The sequence below is a fragment of the Lissotriton helveticus genome, chromosome 2_1 (assembly GCF_964261635.1).
Source record: "Lissotriton helveticus chromosome 2_1, aLisHel1.1, whole genome shotgun sequence".
Taxonomy (NCBI): Eukaryota; Metazoa; Chordata; class Amphibia; order Caudata; family Salamandridae; genus Lissotriton; species Lissotriton helveticus.
The window spans coordinates 990,243,705-990,269,571 of record NC_136059.1 but is presented as its reverse complement, the minus strand read 5'-3'; the positions used below and the strand labels follow the sequence as shown (position 1 = coordinate 990,269,571).

At 44.6% G+C, this 25,867-nt stretch overlaps 1 protein-coding gene across 1 annotated transcript in view; it reads right to left on the bottom strand.

The window, feature by feature from the left end:
- Positions 1–25,867, bottom strand: part of SMC5 (structural maintenance of chromosomes 5) — a 699,122-nt gene that overhangs the window by 648,326 nt on the left and 24,929 nt on the right. The window contains exon 2 of the mRNA XM_078675750.1: positions 17,166–17,307. Within this exon, the coding sequence (XP_078531876.1) occupies positions 17,166–17,307 (142 nt within the window). The remainder of the gene's footprint in view (positions 1–17,165; positions 17,308–25,867) is intronic.

The window sequence follows — 25,867 nt, the reverse complement described above, 5'->3', positions numbered from 1 at the left end:
GAGTGCAGTTGCAGAGTGCAGTTGCAGAGTGCAGTTGCAGAGTGCAGTTGCAGAGTGCAGTTGCAGAGTGCAGTTGCAGAGAGAACTCAGCAGCACCACAGCATCACTCAGCAGCACCACAGCATCACTCAGCAGCACCACAGCATCACTCAGCAGCACCACAGCATCACTCAGCAGCACCACAGCATCACTCAGCAGCACCACAGCATCACTCAGCAGCACCACAGCATCACTCAGCAGCACCACAGCATCACTCAGCAGCACCACAGCATCACTCAGCACCACCACAGCATCACTCAGCACCACCACAGCATCACTCAGCACCACCACAGCATCACTCAGCACCACCACAGCATCACTCCGCGACATCACAGCATCAATCTGTGCAACCATTCAACAACAACTGGTTCAATTATGTTCTCTCAATGTTTCAAGCTTTATTTCAAATGTCACAAAAAGATTTATTTCACTTCTGTTCTTGGATTTTCATCACAATAAAATACACTGAACATAATCTTCACAAACGTTATTTACAAAAGTTTAAGCTATTGCCAATATAAATTACAATCACTTTTATTTAAGTATTAATTATTTTAAAAAATTAAAAGCCGATGCTATTTGTAATATCAATACATCTAAGTCACGTAAATACAAAACATGTTGCATTACAAATGCTATAGTCGTCACATGTGCGAAAGTTATAACTATTGGCATTGAAAATGACAAAGCTATTAATTTAGCTATTTTCAAAATCAACACATAAATAAAAAAATTGTCATTTACAAGACCAATAGCTCAAACTTTCATAATGCGAGACCTATTGCATTGCAAATGCTTGTTATTTATTGAAATATTACAAACCTATATTTCAAGAAAGGGTGAGTGAAATACAAGCGTGGGAATCCAGATCAATTACCATGGTTTGATCATGCTGCATGCCTAATCTTGAGCTTTCAGAAAGGATGGCTAGACAAAACCACTAAAATGCCCAACACTACTGTTACAGAGGAGCATACCTATATTCAGGAAATACACAAACATGATGTCATAGAATGCTTGTCTGATGAAGGGCAACCCTACCTAAAACCCTGATGCCCAACAGTCATTCAAGAAAATCTTAGACCATGCACATGACAAATTCAACTTGGAGTAAAAGGAAACAACAAGTATGAAATTTGCCCACCAGAAAAATAGTTGTAACTATTATGAGAAAAAGTCTCAAATGAAGTATCAGCTCACTTAGATGAAAGATTATTCAAGGATAACACTTGAAGAACTCTCTGACATTGGGGACATGGTGGACCCCTAAAATGACAAGCACCCGCAAGTTTCTGCAAAGAAAATACACCTTGTAGTATTCTTTTTGGATCAAATCTATGAGATTTCGTACTGATACAAAACTCTTTCAGCTAGGTCAAAAAGGAAAGAATAGCCTTGGCTATTTCAGTTATTCAACTGAAACAGCCTAGGTTAGATACATTTCTGCTGCTAATCGACTGATATGAATCAAATGAGCCTGCAGCCTGTAAAAGTCCAAGCAGCAAAGAGACACTTTGTGTTGGTCCGTAGCACACAGCTGCTTCCTGCAATTATGGCATAACTGGAATACTGTTGTTTTTAGGGAAGACCATGTCCCTGGCACATTGAGCATACGTTTTCAAAAGGCGTCAGAAAACCCTCAAAGTTGGGATCAGAACTCCAGATCCATGTCGAATAGTGCAGAAAGAAAATAACTGACCCCAGCACATAATGGGTTGCTGCCGTAGAAGGCACCGTTTGGTCACTTCCGGGGTCTAAGTCTCCCACGGCATCACCATCACGGCATTCCTGAGAAAATTATTTTTGTCCAGTGTGGTGCCTTTGGAGATTCTTAATGTGAGGAATTTGCAGGTTGCAATATCCATTACAAATGTATGTTAGCAGACATGTGCAGAGCAACCCAGGATAAAGTAATAAAACTGTACAAACCAGAGAGTTGAATGCAGGACTACACAGTGGAGGAGGGAGAGACTTCACACAGCCTTGCTCTCAGTCATCATACAGATGGTTACATGTGGACAAGTTATCGCATGAAAAGGACAGTCTTCTGTCACTTCCTAAAATGCAAGTTTGCCAGATCTGAGTGTTAAGGCAGCTCCAGATCACTTGAGAATAGTAGAAGAATGTCAGGGATCGTGTCTTCTGGTCCTTACATTTGGTCTTGGATGTGACTCTGTTACTGCAGCATGTGCCACACCACAAACGCGAGGTCCTACTACCCAAAACAAGGGTAGTTGCTCAGGTTAACAATTTTGTATGTGATACTGTCAATTTTATGTGGGATGAATCCAGGTGACAAACCAAGAGGCAGGCCCTACCCAAACAAATAAACATCAGCTCCTAAAGCAGCAAAGAAATCTTCACAATCTTCAAGGATTTCACCACATCCACAGTGGCCACCGGTAGTAATACAGGCCCAATTCAAGATCTGTATATATACCTCTCACACACCTTTTGAAGCAAGGTCACAATACTTTACAGCAATTTAGCCCCATAACCAGACCCCCTGACTCACCAGAAGTCTCCCAGGGATGAATAAAGACTACACAATAACAGCATGGGACGCATTAAGCACAGGGGTAACCACAGCAATCATGAGGACCATACCCTCTGATTCCAAATGGACCCCTGCATCCATCACGCATTCAACAAAGGACTGATACACATCAGCGAGGCCCTTAACCCCATCCTCAACCTCTCCATCCATATTTCCAGAACCATGGAAACATCTAGCAGTCAACGCCCTCAAAAAACAAACCTTCGACTGACACGCTGAAACTCACCATCTACCGAACGATATCCTTTCTTCCTTACCCAGCCACGGTCTTGGAAAAAGCCATAGACAATAAGCTCTCCGAACACCTCGCCAATCGCTTGCTTCTCAATGCCACACAATCAGGATTCAGCCCCAACCACACCACGGAAACCGACCTCATAGCAGCAATGGGCAACATCAGGATGATCCTCAACAGAGGGGAAACCGCAGCCATTATCCTCTTATACCCATCAGAAGCCTTCAACACCATCTCCCATCCCATTCTGATCTGACAGCTCCATGATACAGGTATCCACAGACATGGACTTGAGTGAATATGCTCTTTCATTACTGGAAGAAACAGAACTGCCAACATGCCTCCCTGCTCCTCTGGAGCATGGGAACTCCCAACGCTCTTCAACATCTACATGACTCTACTGGCAGATATCATCTGGACTCACAACATAAACATCCTCACATACGACAATGACACGCAGTTGATACTGTCCCACTCTGACAAAACACAAAATACCGAGAGCAAGTTCACCGCATTCATGACCGAAGTGGCCGCCTGGATAAAGTCCAACTGCCTCAATCTGAACTGGACAGTACCAAAGTGGTGGTCCTCGGGAAAAAAGCCTCGCCATGACTCCACATGGTGGCCTACAGACCTCGAACCAACACCCAGCTCACAACCAAGAAACCTCAGAACCATTATGGACAACAAACTGAACATGGCCGCCAAAGCAGTTGCCTCATCCTGCTTCAACACCCTAAGGATGCTGATGAAAAGTGGGTATCGGGCAACATCACCCAAGCTCTCATCTCAAGCAGATTGAACTAAGGAAACACCATGTGTAGAGGGATAATCAACCAGCTCATAAGAAGACTTCAGACCGTCCAGAATGCAGCATCCAAAATAGCATCCCATGCCGAAAGTCAAACCACACTTAAGGGAATGCCACTGGATCCCAATACACAAGTCCACAAACTCCAAACTCCTCACCCACATTTACAAAGCACAGGCCTTCCAGAAACCTCCACTCTGCCGGACCCTCACTAACATACACCCCATGCATACACAAAAGCAGATCAGGGTGTCGCACCTTCTCATACCAGGCTCCCAAAGTCAGGAACGACCTCTCACAACACATTAGAGCTTCCCCCTCTCTGCTGGAGTTCCACACGAGCGGTTTCAAGTAAGCCCTCTGGGGCTGTCCTCACATGCCGTCTAAAAGTGCATGGATACCCTCTCAGGTGATTGGTGTGCTATAAACATATCAATAACATAACAGGAGGGTAGTTCCAACAGAGTTCCTGGAAGAATTTGTTAGACATGGGGCGAGGGCAGGGAGTGAGAAGGATGGGGAACAGTAGGTTTTTAAGGGGAAGATAGTTCAATAGCAAGAGCAACACGGAGGGGGGAGAATCATATAAGTGAGAATCAATACTGAACCCGGGGAAGGCAGGGAGTTTGGTGACGGGAAAGAACACAAGGCATATTGCAAAACATGAGAAGCACCAACAACACTGGGCAGGTAGTTGGTGAGCAGAGAAACACATGAGGGAGAGAACTGGAAGAGACTTGCACTCTCGTGAGGTGCTTATGCAAAACAAGAAAAATAGTGTCCTAAAAGTGAGCACTGGAAGGCTAGAAGCCAAGACTTGAGAGAGATGGTAAATAGACTATGCTCCAGGGGTGAAGATAGACAGACTAGGACATGAAAGCCATTTAATAAGAAACAAGCAATGAGAGTGACAAAGACAATGTTTAGCAGTGGGCGGGCTGTAATCCCCTGTACGTTCTTGGTAAGCCAGCAATACCTCTTTTGCAAACAGACAGCTTACACTGCCTAGTAGGCTCAATCTAAACACAGCCTGCAAAAACAGCTTTACAAAAACACACCATTTGCCAAGTACACTGTTCTGGTTTGTGCTTCTTAAAAATGACTAGTTTCAAGAAACCAATGCAACTGACAAACAAGAATGGACTTCATGCACTGAAATAAAATAATGCTAATATTGTAGGATAAAATGTAAAATATAAAGTTTGCACAATACATTGGAGTACAAGGAGCAAAGTGGTGTGGGTACTGGCCCAGGAACTGCAAACAACGGTGAGTTTATACTCACACTGCCCATTGGTTCCATCATAAGTTGTAGGAAAATTAGAGGATTGATATTAGTATCAATAAATATGAATTTAAGTGGTGTAAGGAAGTTCAAAGGGAAGAGAGAGACGGACAGGGGGCACAAAAGAATGAGCAGTAAGGATACAGATAGGAAGTGATGTAAAGCAGTACTAGAGATGAGGGTAGGGCTGCGATGAATCACCTTCTCGTACTGTGGTTCTGAAATTCTGGACCCTACTGTTGTCCCGGTATCGAGGTCCAATATCCGTGTCCCGAAACATCAACGTACCATGACGAATTTGGTGTCGACGAACCGATAATGATTAGGACATCATTCCTATGCATTTGCGTCCTGATCGAGGTATGCTAACGCCCCTGAATCGTAGTTTCCGTCCCGACCCCTCAGACTCCATTTTGTAAACGGTATCCATCTTGTGTCTTGCCCTCATGATAAGTCAATTAAAGGTCGAGCTTGATCTAAAAGGACACGTCCACCTTCCCTGACTCCCCCCTGACCTGTCCCAACTGACTCCCTTGCCTCCAGCCAAACCTGTTTGGGCAGCTCCTCGCCCAGTGGCCAAATACGATAGCATCAATGCACAACATACCACAAACCATTCACCGCGTACAGATCATGTTTTCTACACACACACACACCTGTCCGCGTTCCCTGTTTATGGACAGTTTTATGACTAGGAGGTGCCTCCTTTATTGGGGTTTCACCGATATCTGATGGGAGTTCCGGGCCTGGCTGGGTAATCTATCACGAATTGGACATCTAAAATGCGGGCTTGCCTACATGACTTCGCTCTTTTGTATTATTGTAGAAATATGTGTATAGCCATATCATAAACTCAAGAATTCTTGCTTGCAGCTATTATTTTTGTATATAAGGAGAAGGCTGGTTCTGTAAAAACGAACAGTCTCCTGAGAACACATGACCCGTGCTTGTCGTGCTTCTAGGACACCTGTTACTTGGTAGCTGCCAATAAAACTTGATCTCTGACTGCGACTAGAAGACTCAGTGTTTCTGTGGTCCGGAACAAGGGAGAACTTAGAGGTCTTCGGGTGTTATCCCCTGGCACCACCGGGTTCTTAAAAACCCGGCACCTCAGTTGGCGCCCAACTCGGGCGGTATCAAGCGGCGACGGTCCAAGCCAGATGTTCGTGAGGAGCTTTGTGTGAAAATTCCAGAGGACGGCCAGCCACTTCAGCGACCCCTGTATGTCGACGTGGTTCCGAAGGTCTTTGCTGCGAGGTTCCCCGCGTCCCGACGGCTACGAAGGACTGCTACCCTGACTATCGCCTTGTTTTGGACCCAGTGATCCTTGGTAGAGCGAAACGATAGACGAGTCTTCTAGCGACGTCACCGATCTTCAAATACTTCAGTTAAGTATAAGTGGAGCGTCTCCCAGTCCTTAGTTTGTCCTTAGTTTTTGGTATCCTTGAGATACGCTTTGATTTGGTACTTGCAAGCCCCAAAGCCGAAGGACTTGTGTATTCACGAGAAATATCGTAACAGATAATCCTTTGAAGTTTGAAGCTAGACTAGTGAGCAAAGATGCCTGGTTTTAGTAGACTTGGAAACTTGTTTTGTCTTGGTTATAGTAAGGACTCCCGATTAGAGGATTCTTGTCCGGTTCCTCCGATTGGAACTCCAACATATGAGCTCTATGTAAAGCACGGCGTAGGTCCTATCACATATAATGAAGTGTGGATAAAATACACCCGCAAGGATGGTGTTTTAAAATGGCCCCAATATGGTAGTTTCGACTCAGAAATATTAGATAACTTAGAGGTCAAATTATTTAAGAAAAAAGCCCGGCCGGCGATGTTTGACTCTTTTCGCTTATGGCGCAAGGAAGCCAAACAGAAAGAAATAAAATTAGCAAAAAGGAATAAAAGGAGGTATGTCAATGGTGCAAGCTGCCGTTGCATACAGGGATAACGAGGAAGAGCAAGAAAGCGAACAAATACTTAGGAGCAAGAAACTAGCAGTAGATAAATGCTACCCGATGTTACCAAATAAGGGACAAGGTCAAGAGGAGAGATCCGAGAAAGATCCATTAATGTCCCACTTTTTAAGCTCACCTCCACCGTATGCGTTAGACGCTACCGCACCACCAAAGCATTTTACTATACCGCGCCCCGGCGCACGTAACCCAGCTCTTGCACGAACGCCAGCTCCTCTTCAGCTGGTTTCTACTTCTCCGGCGCAGCCTTCTCAAGGGCCGCCATCTTTGCTACATACTCCATCTACTTCTACAACTTTGCCTACAGCTCCAACTGTTCCCTATGATACTACGTCTGCCACTATTTCAACTTCCTCTGCTATGGCCTCGATTTCTTCTTCGTCTTAGTCTGTCTTTTCTGATGCATTTGCCCCTCCGCAAGCTTCTCCTTCTATTAGACAAAGAGTGACAGGTACCGTCACTGGTCTGCTTTCACCTTTCTTCGGGTCGCCTAAAACGACCCCTAAAACAGAAGATAGACAGTTACGTAGTCAACTGCCGGATTACGAGGAAAGAAAAGTGCTGAATGAACTAGCACGCCAATGGATTACGGATACTGTTAGATATGATGTTCAGTCTGTTATGGAAGTTTTCCGTCAATGGAATGCACCCACTCAGAGATACGTATTCGAAGAGATGTGTGTATATCTGTGCGAAGATTTGGAGACGAATGATCCCGAATACACAATGAACGAACTATGGCGTACACGCTTTAAGTTCCATGAAGGTATGATTACAGGCGCAGATGTTGAGAAAGCGATAGAATTATTGCTCTCTTATAGGAGTAAGGGAAACCTCTCTAGATCATGTCACGAAGACGATGTATCAGGTAGGAAAAGAGCGAGACAGTACCCCATGAGAGAGGTTCCTCCTGTTTGGAGGGAAGGCGATGCGAATGTAGTACCGCCAATTCTGCCTCATTTCCAGCGTGTATGGGTACATGTCCCCTGGAAACGATCCGAAGTCTTAGCACTCAAACAGACACTGCCTGATCCTCGTAAAAACCCGACTGGGTATTATAAGGAGTTATCGCAAACTGCAAGCTCATGTATAATGAATTTGGCGGATATAGACATGTTGTTTGGGAACGTTGTTCCACATCCTTTATGGAGCAAAATACGTCATACGAACCATGACCAAGAACTAGGTGACTCATGGGCGAACATTACCGCTATAGATGCTAGACAAATTGGTGGTTCTAAACCTGAGCCGTTAATAGCCGAACTTCCCGGTAGAATTATCGCGTACATGAAAACCATAATGCCTGAAGTACGCGTAAACTGGGACAAGCTATCTGCGTGCAAGCAGAAGAAAGATGAGAATGTGTCTGACTTTTTCACAAGATTTGAGGAGACTTTCACCGATCATAGTGGTCAAGATATGGCTACCGAGGGTGGTCAAAGATTGTTTGTAGACAAATTTGTACATAATTTAATTCCTGAACTGTGTAATAAACTGAAAGATTCAGAGAGTGCTTGGGCTGTCTCTACGTCAGCGCAAATTTTAGCTACAGCCCAGTACTATGAAAATAGGCGCAAAGACGAGCTAGACAAAGTAGACAAAAAGGCAAAAGATTTAAAAACTAAGGTTCTTCTCCAACAGGCCTATCCGCCTCGCACGGCTAGTCAGCCCAATTATCATCCACAACAGCAGTATTCGAGAAACGCGCAAGGAAACGAGTTTTCCCCATCAGCGTCTTCCGTATGGCCCGAATCAATGTGCGTATTGCAAGGAAGAGGGTCATTTTAAAGCTAATTGTCCGGCTCTTGCGCGACGTTTAAACAGTGCTTCAGGTGTAAGGGGAAGAGGTGTTCAACATGCCCCCAGAGGTAGGGGCCGTGGACATTTCACCCAAAATACAACTCCTTTTCCGCCTCAGAATTCGATAAACAGCTTTGACCAACAGAATAATGCATCGTCTAGGTCAGCTCAGTACTATGCTGACGACTATTACACCGAACACGAAAATGAGGGTAATGATTGCTAGGACAGCCATGGACAAAGAGAGGGAGTCGTTTCAGTTCCAGTAGATCAGAATGGACCTTATGTCGAGGTAATTACCTCAGGAGTGTCAGAGCCATTTCTGCTGGATACTGGTGCTACAAAAAGTTCTATTATGCACTCAAAACTTCCTGGCGCACCTTTGTCTGGCGAAATGAATGTTTCAGTAGGTTTCTCTGGCGCCCCGGTTAGAAACCCGATCTCTAGTCCCATGTCCCTTTCTGTTGGCCCATGCAAATTAGAAGCACCCCTCATTCTTACAACAGGTTGCTGTGAGAATTTGTTAGGTTTGGATTTACTAAAGAGGTTGTATGCGACTTTGTACTGTTCTCCCTTGGGAGTACAGCTTACTTTAGGTAAGGAAGTCGTTTCTCCAATGTATGTGTCAAAAGAAAATATTGCAACTGAATTGTCGTGTCTTCCTGATGTACTATGGGCTAATGGTTCTAATGATGTAGGTCGTTTGGAGATAGCACCGTATGTCATAACATTGAAAGCCAACGTTAGGTTGCCACGTATTCCCCAATATAAAATATCTAGCGAATGTGAAAAGGCGTTATTGACGATTGTTTATGACCTGATTGATAAAGACGTCATCGAAGAAACAACAGGAAATGTTTGTAACAGTCCAGTCTTACCGGTCTTAAAGCGTACCGATCCTTCACAGCCCCCTGTGTACAGGTTCGTGATCGACCTCAGAGAAGTGAACAAGATAGTTATCCCACAGTTTCCAGTTGTCCCCGACATTACTGCTTTATTGACGATGGTTCCATCTTCAGCAAATTGGTTCTCGGTGATCGACCTGAAGAACGCTTTCTTCAGCATCCCGATTGCTGAGGAGAGTAGAGATATTTTTGGATTCAATTTAGGAGGACGAAGCTTCCGCTTCAAGTGCGCTCCTCAAGGCTACTGCGAAAGCCCATCAATATTCAGTCAGGCCCTGAAAACACAACTGGACACAATTGTTCTACCAGATGGGTCGACTCTGATTCAGTACGTAGACGATCTGCTGATCGCTGTAGACACTGAAGAAATTTGCAAACAAGCTACGCTGTCATTATTGCATCACTTATGTGACATGAAGCACAAAGTCTCTCTCTCCAAACTACAATTTTGTCGACAAGAAGTTACCTACCTAGGTCACATCTTGTCGAAGGAGGGAAGGAGACTGACACCAGAAAGAATACAGGCAATAGCAGAACTGAGTGCCCCAAGGACACAGAGAGAGGTTCGAGCCTTCTTGGGCATTACATCGTACTGTAGACAGTGGATACCGAATTTCTCACTACTAGCCAAACCCTTGCTGGCACTACTCTGTAAAGACACGCCAAATCCTATGCCCTGGTCTGAAGATTGTCAGACGAGTTTCCACGAGTTGCGTGATGCATTGTGTTCGGCTCCTGTGTTGGGAAACCCCAACAACAGTAAGCCTTTTACATTATACGTCCATGAGAAGGAAGGTTGTGCATTATCAGTTCTAACACAACACTTTGGGGACAAACAGCGAACATGCACGTATTTTTCGGCAACTCTAGACCCTGTGGCTAAAGCCCTACCAAGTTGTCTGAGGGCTACCGCCGCAGCAGCTGTCTGCATTCGACAGTCCGCTGGATTAGTCATGAATAATACTCTGATCGTTATGGTTCCGCATGCAGTAGACATTTTACTAAACAGGACGAAGACACAACATCTTACTAGCGCTCGACTATCCAGTTACGAACTTACACTGCTAGCAAGTCACATCCACATAAAGAGGTGTGATACACTGAACCTCGCAACGTTATTACCCATTCCGACAGAAACAGACGAGATTGATAAACATGACTGCTGTTTTAGGACAGAAGAAGAGACAAAAGGGAGAGTAGACTTACAGGACACTCCCTTTCCTGAATGCAACGATACTTTATGGGTTGATGGTTCATGTTTCAAGTTGCCGAATGGTGATACGACTGCAGCATATGCCGTAACGACATTACACACCATTATAGAGACCGCGCGCATTTCCCACAATTCTGCACAAGCTGCAGAGCTAATTGCACTTACAAGAGCATGTGTATTGGCGAAAGGAAAGCGAGTGAATGTGTACACTGACAGCCAATACGCCTTTGGTGTGGCTCACAGTTTTGGGAGATTGTGGCGTGAACGTGGATTCCTGACGTCACATGGTGCAAAGATACAGCATGGTCAGCTAGTTAATGAGCTCCTCGAGTCACTGACCTTGCCACTACAAGTTGCCATTGTGAAATACAGTGCACACAAAAAGATTCAAGACGATGTTGGCCGCGGGAATGCATTTGCAGACGAGGTTGCAAAAGAGACTGCAAGGAACACAATGAGTCGGATGTATGTTGTAGGTCCCGCTAGATGGATTACTGATGTGGGAATGTGTGAGGACACCATCGAAAGCGTGAAATCTATACAAGCCGAGGCAACTGAGAAAGAGGTGAATGAATGGAGAGAAAGTAAGGGTACGTTAGATGCGAATGGTTGTTGGGTCGAATTGTCAGAACACCAGCGATGGCTATTACCTAACGCCTATGTACTTGCAGTTGTAACAATGGCTCATGGATTTGCGCCCATCAGTTCGAAAGGAATATGTAAGCTATTGGCCCCAGTATGGCAGAATAGCAATATCCCAAAATATGCAGAGAATGTGGTCAGAAACTGTATGGTGTGTTTGAAGTACAATCCCGGTAGGGGAACCCCAACTCCAGCTGGTCATTTTGCGCCTCCAACGTATCCGTTCGAGGTTTTACAGCTCGATTTCATTCACATGGAGAGGTGCAACAATTTGAAGTATGTGCTCGTTGTTGTTTGCGCTTTCTCCAGGTGGGTGGAAGCATACCCCCTTAAGGACAATACTGCCTTGTCAACTGCCAAAGCCCTTGTCAAAGAGTTCTTCCCTAGATTCGGCATGCCTAGAATGATCTGGAGTGATAATGGAAGTGAATTCGTAGGACGCGTGATGAAGAGAGTGTGTGAGTGTTTCGGCATACAACAAAAGTTTCACTCTGCGAATCACCCCCAATCAGCTGGATTAGTAGAGTGCTACAATGGCACTTTAAAGCTCAAATTAGCCAAGATCCAAGCCTGTACAGGTCTTAAATGGCCTGACGCCTTGCCCCTAGCACTCCTGTCAACCAGAATGACCGTCCATTCTAAATTAGGACTTAGCCCCCACGAGATAGTGTTTGGCCGCCCAGCCAATGTCTGGGGCGTGCCAAGACCAAAGAAACTCAGCGAAATAGAACACCCCGTACTGCTTGACTATTTGTGCGAATTGACAACTAAATTGCGTGTTTTACACCAACAGGTTCACAGTTCCTCTCCGCCAGCCTCTGACGATCCAGGTCACTCCATCGAACCCGGCACGTGGGTCTTGGTGCGGAATTTCCAGCGCACAAACAACGGACAGCCGAGGTGGACCGGACCGTACCTGGTACTTCTTTCCACGAGATCAGCTGTTCGGGTGGAAGGCAAAAAGAACTGGGTGCACGGGACCCATTGTAAACGGGTCCCTCTGCCCCTTCCATACGACCGGTGGGTCAACGAAGGAATTGCCGACTCCGAGACAGAATCCATACCTCGCTTCATCCCTTTCAGCGATGCACGTTTAAAAGAAACTGGTACCGAAAAGGAGAGTGATCATATTTTACAAGGACTTGTGCCACCGTCAATGCAGTTGGACACTTCAGAACCTAAGACATTGTTTGAAGACCACACCGTACCTGGGAAACAACAATACAATCTAAGGTCGAGACAAAGAGACTAATAAAAAGCAAATTAATGTGATTTCCCTTCCCCCAAGAACTATTTTTGATTTTTCAGCTCTCTCACTCTCAGAAAACGTGCTCATTTTTGATTTTCGAACCGCCATCCGGTTCTGCTGCTAGGGTCGCGGTTGAAGTCTGGGGAGTGCAGCTGGGGACGTTTAGGTCAACGGTTCTGGTTGGTCCAAGGGAGTTACCCCGGACTGAACAGAGCGCACTCCCTGGCAGAATCAACCTACCACCGCGGGCAGCAATTAGAGGATGGAGTTTCCTAGGGTAAAGAGACCTACCAGATTCACGAACATTGAAAGACAACTATGCACTGTACTGGCCAAAAGAAGGTTTTTGATAACATGTATTTTAATGTTGTGTAGCATAACGATGTTTTTGACTGGTTATACTCTATTCGTATTCCAAGTTACTTTTTCAAATGACACCCGGCCACCACCTCCTCCTACTATCTCCCCACACTACTTTCACCCTCTACCTGAACACGAGTCTGCCAGAAGACTCGAATTTGTAAACAACTCATTTATTCAACTCCTACACCAACACCAGTCCATAATGAACACATCGAACTGTTGGATATGTGGACTCATGCCACACACAACGGATAAGGGTATCCCATACTTCATCCTGCCATTCAGTTATTATGGTTCTCTGTGGGCTTTCCAGACCATGTTCCTATTCGCCCTAGAACCATACCCGACCCGTTCTACTGAGAGTGATTCCAGTAACAAGGCACTAGTAGCAGGGATACGTTGGAACGTAACTAAATATGGGGTTTACCTGAGTAAGAGCCAGACGGCAAAGAAATCCCGCCCAGTTTGGATAGTACCCAACCGAGGTCACTTATGTTTACAAGGTATCGGTAGGGATCCCAAAGCACAATTAGGAAAGAGTATATGCATGGAAACATATGTGTTCGCTTCCCGAACTTCCCCTATACTCTTAGCAGCCAAAGGCACGTATTTCGTCTGCCATGACCAAGCCTACACCTGGTTGCCCCCTGACTTCTCAGGTACATGCTTTATCTCGTTTCTGCTGCCTCCCACCTACACGGCCAGAGCAGATTACCATCGGACAAGGACAGCTAGAGGAGTCGGGAGTAAAGACGACACCGCGGGTCAGGAATTCGCTGACTTCGCAAAGGGTTTTCTGCCATTTTGGGGGCCTATGGTGAACAGCAGGAATATTCGCCAGTTATCGAGGATAGATGAATCCGCCGTGATTACAACGGCCGGAGCCCTTGGCAATTTGACAACCGAGCTTCAGTCGGATCGACTTATGACCCTTCAGAACCGAGTTGCCCTAGATATCATACTCGCCGATCGTGGTGGTGTGTGTAGAGTGATCCAATCTAGTTGTTGCATTTTCATCCCTGATAACGCACCGACAGTGTACCAGGCCATCTCTAAGCTACACGAGATATCTGGTTCCCTTCACGTAGAAAAAGGGGACTGGTCCTTACTAGGGTGGTTCTGGGAACTGATCGCTACCTGGGGATGGAAAACACTGATCTTCATTGGGATGATCTTAGCACTTCTGTTTATGTTCTGCCTGTGTGTACAGTGCGCTCCTGCACTATGTGGCCTCTGTGCTACGTCATGTGTACGGAAGCCTGTGTTAAGGGACGAACTGAGCAACAGAATGATGCTACAGCAGCATCTCCACGAATTCCTTCATACAGATTTAGACTCGGATTAACATGAATTATTGCCTTATATGAGGGCAAAAGGAGGGTCTGTGGTTCTGAAATTCTGGACCCTACTGTTGTCCCGGTATCGAGGTCCAATATCCGTGTCCCGAAACATCAACGTACCATGACGAATTTGGTGTCGACGAACCGATAATGATTAGGACATCATTCCTATGCATTTGCGTCCTGATCGAGGTATGCTAACACCCCTGAATCATAGTTTCCGTCCCGACCCCTCAGACTCCATTTTGTAAACGGTATCCATCTTGTGTCTTGCCCTCATGATAAGTCAATTAAAGGTCGAGCTTGATCTAAAAGGACACGTCCACCTTCCCTGACTCCCCCCTGACCTGTCCCAACTGACTCCCTTGCCTCCAGCCAAACCTGTTTGGGCAGCTCCTCGCCCAGTGGCCAAATACGATAGCATCAATGCACAACATACCACAAACCATTCACCGCGTACAGATCATGTTTTCTACACACACACACACCTGTCCGCGTTCCCTGTTTATGGCCAGTTTTATGACTAGGAGGTGCCTCCTTTATTGGGGTTTCACCGATATCTGATGGGAGTTCCGGGCCTGGCTGGGTAATCTATCACGAATTGGACGTCTAAAATGCGGGCTTGCCTACATGACTTCGCTCTTTTGTATTATTGTAGAAATATGTGTATAGCTATATCATAAACTCAAGAATTCTTGCTTGCAGCTATTATTTTTGTATATAAGGAGAAGGCTGGTTCTGTAAAAACGAACAGTCTCCTGAGAACACATGACCCGTGCTTGTCGTGCTTCTAGGACACCTGTTACTTGGTAGCTGCCAATAAAACTTGATCTCTGACTGCAACTAGAAGACTCAGTGTTTCTGTGGTCCGGAACAAGGGAGAACTTAGAGGTCTTCGGGTGTTATCCCCTGGCACCACCGGGTTCTTAAAAACCCGGCACCTCAGTACTCTGCTACAGATCTTCCTACAGATGTGCCAACTATCAAAGAACTAGCGGAGGACTTGTATTTAACTTGCTTGTTTCAGCCTGAACAGCAGTTTGTGCTTCAAGAGTAGTGGATGGGCTTACTGAGTGGGATCAAGGAGCACACCACTCTGTCAAGTCAGCATAAGGATATCGTAACAAGAACTACAGAAGACACTTAAGACAATTCGGTCTTTAGTGTTTTATATAGTTCTTCTTAAATAGTAGTCGTTTCAATTGGTTTAGAACAAGATCACTACTGGAGTAGGAGGGACAATCAAAAATGGGGATAGGGGAGAGACAAGAGGAGATAATCGGGGGCAGGTAGAGGGGATATACAGACGTGGAAGTAGGGCAGAATGAATATCAAGACAGACTTGAATGTGAAGAATTTCAAGACTTCTAGGTAACACTTCACCACAAACCTTGCTGGACCCCAAAAGAAGGGTATAACAAGCATTTGCAAGGCAATAGGTCTCGCATTAGTGAAACATTGAGCTATTGGAGTTGCAAATGACAATGTTTGTTTTTATTTATTTTTGTTAAAAAAATATCCCAGCAGTAGCAGAAGTAATTGAAAACAATCTACTAAGCAAGGAAAGGGTGCAGTACCACAGGCTGCTAGTAGGTGTCCCTGTGGAGTTGTAAATGGACCTCTATTAGCCACATATGGTACTGCACCCTCAAAGCAATTATAAATAGACAAATTGCAGCCGAACGTACGTTTCAATTTGGAAGTGAGGTTTTTGTTAGCTTGAGTTTTAAAAATGCACTATTTAAATAAACAAAAATCTCACTTACAATAAAAACAAATGGAAACATGCTTCGAGAGATGTTGAGGCTTTCAGCCTACATTAATTCTGCAATAGAGAAGAGTAAAGTATCCGAGGTTGTTGACTTAGATCGCAGTATGTAATACATTTTCTGGGATTGTCATTTTGGGTTTTAGAACTGGACAGTTGACTGTGCATTCAGGCTTTTATTTTTATTTATCTCACTGTAAACTGGTTTCAGATAACTAGTCAAGTTTTTATTTTCCCGAAAGGTTATCCGCACCAACCACCTCCCTTCAGCACGTTGAGTTCCTATGTAATCTTAATGAGTGACAACATTTTCACAGATGTGTTTCCCTGATTCTGGCCTCTGGGTCACTCTGACGTGCATTAACACTTTCCTTATTAACAAAACCCTGAAGCAAGTGTCTGAAAATGGTTCAGTACCCAGGATGTTCAGTGCATTCCCAAATGCACCTCTCTTCAAGTTTCACGACTTGAAGAACACTCAATGAAGCTGCCTTACTTCCCACAAAATGTCAGGTCCCCATACCTACTATGGGTTTGAACATTGGGGCTTGAGAAGATTATTCGTAGAACATTCTCTCATTCCCATTTCTTCCTGTTGGCTAAGTTAAAGGACCAATACCATTGTAGTGGGTAATGTAACCACCTACTGTTTTTACCCCAATGCTGTAGGAGAGTAAGGGGTGAAATCCCTGAAATTGTAAGCTAAGCCACCATTCCATAATATGTTTTCTACATGTATCCGAAGTACAAACATTAGCTCCAGATAAGACCTAGATAACAGTTCTAAGCTTCACTTTGGCAGAGGAAACAATTATTGTGTGGTACTCTATGTCATAAGGTGTTCCCTTAACAAATCAACTGTATGAAAATATGTGTTCCAAGACATTTTTGCAAGAAAATTTAAACATTCGATCCTTTATTTCTTGGTCTAAAAACACTAAAAATGGATTTTTTTCTTATAATATCTACAAAATAAATGTACTCACCTTGTCTGCACGTCCAATAAATGATGTTTTCCCTGCTAATCCTAAGCAGATGGCACAAACAATGCTTGACTTTCCAGTTCCATTAGCCCCAACTATCATGTTCAGGTGTGGCCCAGGAAACACTTCACAACAATCGTATGTTCTGAAAACAAAAAATAATATTTAATAGGCATCTCAAACTCAAGTATCCTAAATGAAGACAATGTTCCTATACCACACAAGCAATTAAAACAGCATGATGTACAAAATAGAAACTATGCATCTTAAGCAGACATCTTTATTTGTACCTAAAAATAATGCAATTATACAGTACAAACAAACTATCACAGGAATGCAGACACCAGGCACAACGTTTCATTAAAGCATCGGCCACTTATACCTTTAACAGGCAGGTTTCAGGATCTATATATTAACTTTATCGCTTATATGAAATAAATATTTATGTGCCAGTATATTCAAGAACTGTTGGTCCAAGTGTACATTTGAAGAAAATGTCTCAATTCAATTTGTCTTAAATTATGTTTGTGGACCATACTACTTACACCTCCCTACATCACTATCACCTATTAATGCCTTTTTCTATTCCTTTCGCTCAATTTATCCCACCCTACTAACCCAACTCCAATCCTTTCCCACTTATTCCCCACCGCAGGACACTGAACTGATCTGTAAAAGATCACCTTTCCCCACAACGGTCTTATACACAATCTCCCACCTCAATACATGACTTCCTTTCCCAACACTTCTGATTTCTCCCCCAATAGCCACGCACATCGCTTTTAACAAATCTTCATATTCATTCACACCTCAAACACTGCAATCTCACTCTTCCACATGGTCACCACGTATTGCCAGTCATTCACAATCTCCTTCCTCACCCGACAGTAGAATTAAACATCGAAACACAATATTACACCACCACCAGTTTCACAAATCAAACTTACCCGCCCCTAAAGTCCCACCAAATCCCTAATAAGCTTGTTTGAGATGAACAGCGATTACGAGGAAAGTCACAAAGCTGGGGTGCAGTTGGTGTTACCAGATGAGCTTGTCACTGATCTGTCACTATTGTAAAAGGATTGTTGTGGGTTGGTTTACATGTAGGATTCAAATGGAACCTGGAACTTGGTGTAGAATGTTGCCACAGACATTTTAGCTGAGCGTTTTATAAGACAGTTCGTCTTCTCTGAAAAAGATGCTGGAAAGGCTATGTGCAGTTAGCTTGAATAAACTGAATCTTCATTCTTCAAGACACCCCTTTCGTGTTGTTCCTTACAACACGTTTTGGCGACGAGCGGCTTGATCCCCATTCAAGACAGCAACAGTACAACTGTACGTGTTGCTTACTGTGCTGCAGTTGTACAGGCAAGTTACGGAGCCCTGCTTATTGTATTTTTATTCTTGTGCCACGACGCATTGGATTCGGCTTAGTGTACTATCTGTGCCCTCCAAGTATTTTTTCGTGAAGCGGACAGATTCACAGTAATTAATCAGGAGCAAGTTAGGAGTTGGCAGTTGGGTGCATCTGGCCTTGTGTAAGCGAGCTAATTTTCACATAAGTCTTCTGCCCCCATGCTCACCATTATCCACCGACGAGCGTGAGTGAGGCTGTGCGCATACTTTAGGCTCGGTCAGAAGGCATCCTTCCATGGCACACTCTCTGCAGCTTGTGCATGACAAACGCCTCACGTAAGCACGTTAGTTGCAGGAGGCAGCTATATTTTGGGCTTATTTTTCGTTCAGCATACAGGTTGTGGTGACAGACATGCTGTGCTCTTTCATCATTGGCCTGTTCACAACGTTAGACTGGTTTCCTGTTGCGGTGACATGCACATCTTTCTGCTTCATTATTGGCCTGTCTTCGGCGATTGTCATGCTTTCCTGTCATACATAGTTTTAACAGTACCATTCACTTAGTTGTGCAACAGGCAAACCTTGTTGCTTTATTATTGGCCAGTCTTTGGCGACATGCATGCCTTTCTTATATACATCATTAAAGTTGTACTACAGTTTCTGTTCATCATTTGAAAGTTGTACTGAGGCATAATTGTTGAGTGTCTTTGCTGATGGGCACGGCCTACTGCGTTGATTTTGGAAGCACACTGACTTCCTACTGTCATTCTGGATGCTCTTCTATCAGGTATTTCAAATGGAGGATAACGCTTTGTTGACATTAACCTTTGCCATTTTTTGCCATTATGGTAATAGAGCTGTTGGTTGCCGGGTAGCATGATATGCTAGTGGATACTATTTTCATTCTAGATTACACTTTTTTCCATTTGTTGTGTACACACAGTTGCTGGGTTGGGTGGAGTTACTACTGCACACCACATTTTCTGTACCTGGAAATTTGTTGTTAGTTTACCTAGCCTTTTACTTCAAGATGCAAAATGTGAATATTCCACCACCATTTTCGGTTTTCAAAAGTATAAATGGCTTCAGTAGTTTAAAAAGGTTGACAGCTATCTAATTGCTATTAACGGGGACAAATTTAATGCAAGAAGGAAGTTGGCCTTACTTTATAATTGCTTAAGTGCTGAGGGCCAACGCATAGTTGACCATTTACCCAAAGTTATTCGTGCTCCTGACACAGAATGGGACACATACACAGAAGCTGTTAATAGGCTTCAAAATAATTTTAAGGATGATACCAGTATTATTGTAGAAACACATAGGTTTTTTACCAGGACACAATCACAGTTCTAATCCATTGATACTTTTTTGTCTGAATTAAGGGTGTTAACTTCAACATGTGAGTTTGATGGTAACCTGGGTAATTAGTTCAGGGATTAAATTGTGGTCAATTGTTTTGATAAACGTATCCAGCAGAAATTGTTATGCTGTCAGAATCCTAATCTCCAGGAAACACTAGAGATAGCAGGAGGAATTGAAAGATCGACCCAGGCTTCAAATGAATTGAACATGGGCAAAGAACATGTTGGTACTGAACAGGTGCATGCAATCACAGTCAAAGCCAAATCCCTCAATTTACTTGAAAAAGATTTGGGATGATCCCAAAACATGCGTCAGGTGTGGATCCAGCAACCATTTGGCCAATGCTAAACACTGCCCTGCGGCCAACAAATGTTGTTTGACGTGTAAAGAATTGTGGCATTTTGCAAGTATGTAGGAGTGCGCAAAAATGTTTGTGAGGGAGGGGAACCCCATTTGTACCTTGAGTTAGCCAAAGAATTAGACACTAGGGTTGTGTTGTTCATCAAAATTGTGGAAATAAATCAGGGCAATGGGAAATGTGGGGATCCAATTTGTGATGTTTATATTGGTAGGACCAAACAGTCATGTAGACTCTGGGTCACCTATCACCATTGTTACTGACAAAATGTACTATTCAGAGTAGCCTTCATTTCCACTGTCGCCTCCTGACATACACATTATTGCTTTTGGTGGTCATAGTATTGACTTAGTAAGTTTCTTCAATAAAGTGTTGACATTTTAAGGGAGATCCATAGCTACTAAGATTTATGTAGCGGTAAAAGGATACAATATCTTGGGGTGGAGAGATCAGGGAGCACTTGGTATGGTGCTCAGACCAGGAGCTGAATGTCCCATCTCTTTAGCTGACCCTGTTGCGCACACCTTAACAGTAACAAAGTTACTTGAGGAATATAAATCCCTTTTTGGAGACAGTCTGGGTTTGGTGAAAGGATTCAAACATTAAATTGTTTAAAAAAGAAAGAGGATGTGCCAGTGGTGCACAGGTGAGAAATGTTCCATTAAGTATAAGGGGTCAATTGAAGGCTCTTTTAGATAAATTGTGTTCAGCGAGAGTTATTGAGCCTGTTAACTCTTCTGAATGGGTTCCCCCCATTGTGGTAGTCAAAAAGAAAAATGTTGGGATGAGGTTCTGTGTGAACCTCAGGTTTCTCAATAGGAACATTATTTTAGATTGTTTTACCCTTCCCAAAACCCAAGAGATATTGGCACAGGCGGGTGATGCAAACGTGTTTTCCACCATTGACCTGAGGGAAGCGTATCACCAAATAGATGTGTGTTAATTCCAGATCTTTAACCACTTTTAACTTGCCTTATGTTACGTACAGGTTTCTGCTCTTGCCTTTCGGCTTAGCCTCCGCTGCATCGGTCTTTCAGAAATTAATGTTTAAACGTCTTGGAGTACCAAGATGATAGTTTAATTTTCACAAGAATGAGGAGGAACACTTGAAATTTCTGAATGATGTGTTAGGCTCACTGGAAAGACAAAGTATTTTAGTGAAGGGACAGAAATGTTGTTTCAGGCTCCAGAATGAAGTATTTAGGGCGCATTTTATCCCAAACTGGTATTAAACCCAAAGTTGATTTGGTCGTTGCAATTAATCAAAGCCCGGAACCTACTGATAAAGATCAGTTAAGGTCCTTCTTAGGGTTGCGCGATTATTATTCCGGTTTATACAGAATTTTGCTTTACAAACTGAACCCCTTAGGAACATTTTCTGCAAAGGGGTGGAATATGTTTGGGGGGCGATATATTTCAAGGTTTGAAACGGTTGCTTGTGGAAGGTCCTGCATTAACCAGGTTCAAAGATGAAGCCAAGTCTATTGTAAAGGTTGATGCTCGTAGGGTTGGTTTAAGAGCAGTACTGTCACAAATGGTGGAGGGGACAGAGTGTACAGTAGTTAGCTTTTGCCTCCAGATGGTTTTCTGGGGCTGAACTAAATTATAGTACCATAGAACGTGAAGCTTTGGCTTGAGTGTGGGCGAGTAGACATTTTTAAACATATCTATGTGGTCGTACCTTTTCCCCTTATAACAGATCACAAACTGTTGGTATTTTTACTTTCTGACAATAATTCGAGTAAGGCGAGACCTACTTTAATAAGGCTACTAGCAAGAAGGTAGGAGTTAAATTTTGATGTTAAACACATACCTAGAAGTAAAAATGCAAGAACTGACTTTTTGTCCAGGTGTCCTATTAAGAATAATGGTGAAGAGAATATGGTTGATGAGGTTGAATGAATTGTTGGAAAAGTGGATGGTGTGTTAGTTACCAGCAAAACCATATTGTATGGGGAGTGGAAGGAGAGTACTGAGAAAGACAACTGTCAGATCAAGTTAAGACAGTTCATTACCAAAGGTTGGCACCAGGAAAGGAATTTAAATGATTATATCAGGCCTTTTTACAAAGTCATAGAAGAGTTGTCCATTGAAAATGAGTTGTTCCCGTAAGACAATATGCTCATTACACTAAGTATTGTTAAGAAGCGGTTGGTAAATCTTGCTCATCAAGGTCATGTTGGCAGGACCAGCACAACAATAAGGGTGCAGGATTTTTGGTGGTTGCTAGGGATGGACAATGACAGACATGTGGGTTGGCCAATGCATATATTGTGGTCAGGCCGCCATGTCATTGAGGGCTTATTCTACTCCTTTGTGCCAACTTGAGTTTCCTAAGGGCCCTTGGGAAAAGTTGGGTATGGACTTTGTGGGTACTATGTTTGACCTGCCAGTGTATAAGAGATATGCCTTGGTAGTAGTGGATTAGTACTCTAAGTTGGTGGAGTGTAGGTTTTTGAAAGATAAACAGGAGTGAGCAAGAGGACTCCTGGTAGTGAGGAGGTGCAAAGCAATGTGTAAGAAGGGTAGGAGAGATGCAAGGCGAGATATGATGCTCTTCATAATGTCAAAGAGGTTGTTTCCCATGTAGGAGACTTGGTGAAGATTAAGCCACCTCGGGTCAAAAGAAGAAGGGATCCAAATTCCTCCCTGCCACATGCGGTGAAAGTACTTGAGCTTGGCATTGGTGCAAATGTGGAGATGGGGCCTGCTGGGGTACCGGTGCCAATGGCTGAATGGTGGTTGGAGGATTTCATGAGTAAGACCACAGAGGTGGGGTTGACGGGGGCAGTCTGGATCTTATATTTAGGGGGCAGGAGATTCCCGTTCTGTTCCTGAAAATTTATCATCTTCTAGTCTTTACAGTGGGCCATCTGGAGAATCTGCCAATGTTGCTCAAGGTAATGTGGCAGATCCGGTTTGTTCCACAACTATCACTGGAAGGGTAAACAATCTGAGGAACACAATTCTCCCTAAATAATTATGTGATTACGTCATGTACTAATTGTAGGAAGGTGGATACCGGACTATGGTTACCCCCAACTTTTTGCCTAGTGTTTAGCTGGTTTCCGACTTAGTTGGCCTGGGATCCTGCTATTCAGGACCCCAGGCTATCTGCTCTCTCTGTAAAATGGACTCCATGTACTGTAGGTACATACCAAATTGGATATTGGGTCACCCTTGTGAGTCCCTGTATAAGTGTACCATAGGTACCCAGGGCATAGGTGCACCCTAGGCCTACCAGGGGATGCAGCATATATTATGCCACCCCTGGCTGGCCACCTAAATTGACACAACTGGCTGATCACTCAGCTGGGGCAAGGTTGTGTAATCACCCCTTGCTTAGGTATAGTATCCCTATACCTACCTTATATATATAGACACATAGTAACCTATAAGTCACTCCTATGGCAGGCCTTAACAATCCTGGAGGCAGAGTGCTTGGTTATGTGTGAGATGGTGCTCTAGCATGAGCTGAGCCTGTCGGCAGCTTTCGGAACCATGTCCATATAGCTGTTCTATGATATTGCCATACCATATACTCTTAAGTGCATTATAATCCTCGCGGTTGAATGCTAACTTTGGTTTGGCTTTATCTAAACATGTCGTGTAAGGTGTCATACGCTTTGGAATACTACCCCCTCCCCAATTCTGGCGACGGGGGTAGCATTCCACCCTTCTAGAGGGAGAAGACATGTTGTTGCTGACTATCCCGGTTAAAGTTAACCAGAGCCCCAGCGTCACAAAATGGATGCTGCTGCCACAGACACAAGTCTGACCCCCTGCTGCTGGGAGACCTTCCAGCGAGGGGAGCCTGGACAATAGATTTCCTGCCTGAAGAGGTGCGAGCACCACCCCAGACAGGATTTTGTGTATTGGGACAGGGAGGGCTGAATAGAATGAGACATGCCTGGGGCACACTAGGTGCTCCATGCATACCCCAGTTCAAACCGGTTGCTGGGGCACTCCAGCAACAGCTCTGGCGCGAAACTGCACAAAGGAAAGGGGGTGCAACCACCCCCCTTCTGGGTCCCACCCATAGGAGGGACCTAGTGAGTAACCCAGCCCCCTTTAGTAGTATAAAGATAGGAGCTGACCCAGGAGACTTTAGATTTGATCCTGAACTGAAACTTGAAACGAAGCTCTGGACCCTTCGACATTCAATCGACTTGAAGACTGAAGAATCTCCCTTGTGGCCAAGGAGTGACCACCCTGGGAAACAAGGCACCATCCAGCAACTCGACAGCTTGCTTTGTCCCTGTTCCCGCCGGAACTCGAGCACAGAGCCTGACAAGACCTCGACTCCAGGACTCCTCTGACCCCACTGCACGACTCCAGCACAGCTGAGCTCCGTGGAAGGCGTCGGAATCCGTGGAACCAGGCAACTTGGAAAATCCTCAATTTGCTAACAGCGCAGCTCCTGAGGCATCCTCGAAGCTGTGCACTGGGGACTGAGACACCCTGACACCAAGCTCCACCTGCACCGAAGACCAGCCCTTCACACTCCACAAGATCTGCGTGGGGCCCTTCTGCTTGTGTTCTGCTTGACGCGTTGTCCGGTTGCTGGCCCGTTGGCTAGTAGCCCTCTGACGACGATCCTTGTGAAAATCCATCGCTGGTCTGGTTGCTCCAGACTGGCCCTCGCTTCCCTGAAAAGGTGAAGTACCTCAGACCCTCCTGGTCTGCACCAGAAGCTCCTTGTGTATCCTGCGTGGGTTGCCTTTGCTTAGGCTTGTTGGCTCCAATCTTGAAGTAGACCCCTCCATCTGCGAGAACCTTCGTGGGACAGCTCCTCTCCAGCACCTGGTCGTCCTCGAAGCCTCCTGGTCCACGTGGCTGCATCGACAAGCTTTACATCCGCACCCGATTGCTCCTCGATGGCGTCTGGTTCCTCCCTGGTTCCACCCGGTCACTGGCTAGTGACCTAGACTCTGTCCCCTCTGCTTTCAGGTCCTCTTCATCCTAGATCCACCCTAGGATCCCTCCAGACATCTTCCTCCTGGTCGCCTGCAGCATCTTTCTTCAAGGCTCCATTGAGAACAACGACGAAACCCGACACACTTTGACACCTATGCACCCGCGGCCCAAGAGTGAGGTAACGCGAGTACTTCGGTGCTCCAGTAGGGATTGACTATCCTAGTGTCCAGATTTACTAGTTGTTTCCTCCTAGCTAGACCGGAAGTGTCCTAAATCTTCATTTACTTACCTTCTAAGTTCCCATTGACTTAACATTGACTCCCGCGTTTGTGTAAAGACACTGCACGCGCCGCCTGTGGGCCTCCTACTCCTAACCTAAGGGTCAGATAGTGTAGCCCCAGCGATTCCCAAGGCCCTAGGCCTTCTCCTTTCCCGAGTCGTGGTTCTTATACCACTTACTTAGTATATGGTTTTACGCGCCCCTAGGGCCTAACTGTAAATTGTGCCATGTAAAGTATTCCTAAGTGTACCTTGTTATGTGTTTTTGCCTCTGACCTCATAAAGAGTTCAGAGGAGTGTGTTAGTGCACAAATACATATATATTTTATATATATCCTGTGTGGTGTCCTTTCATTTGATATTCAAGGGGTTACATATGGTAAAACAGCTGGCTTTACACGCCCTCAAGAGTCTTTTAGCCTAAGACTGTTCT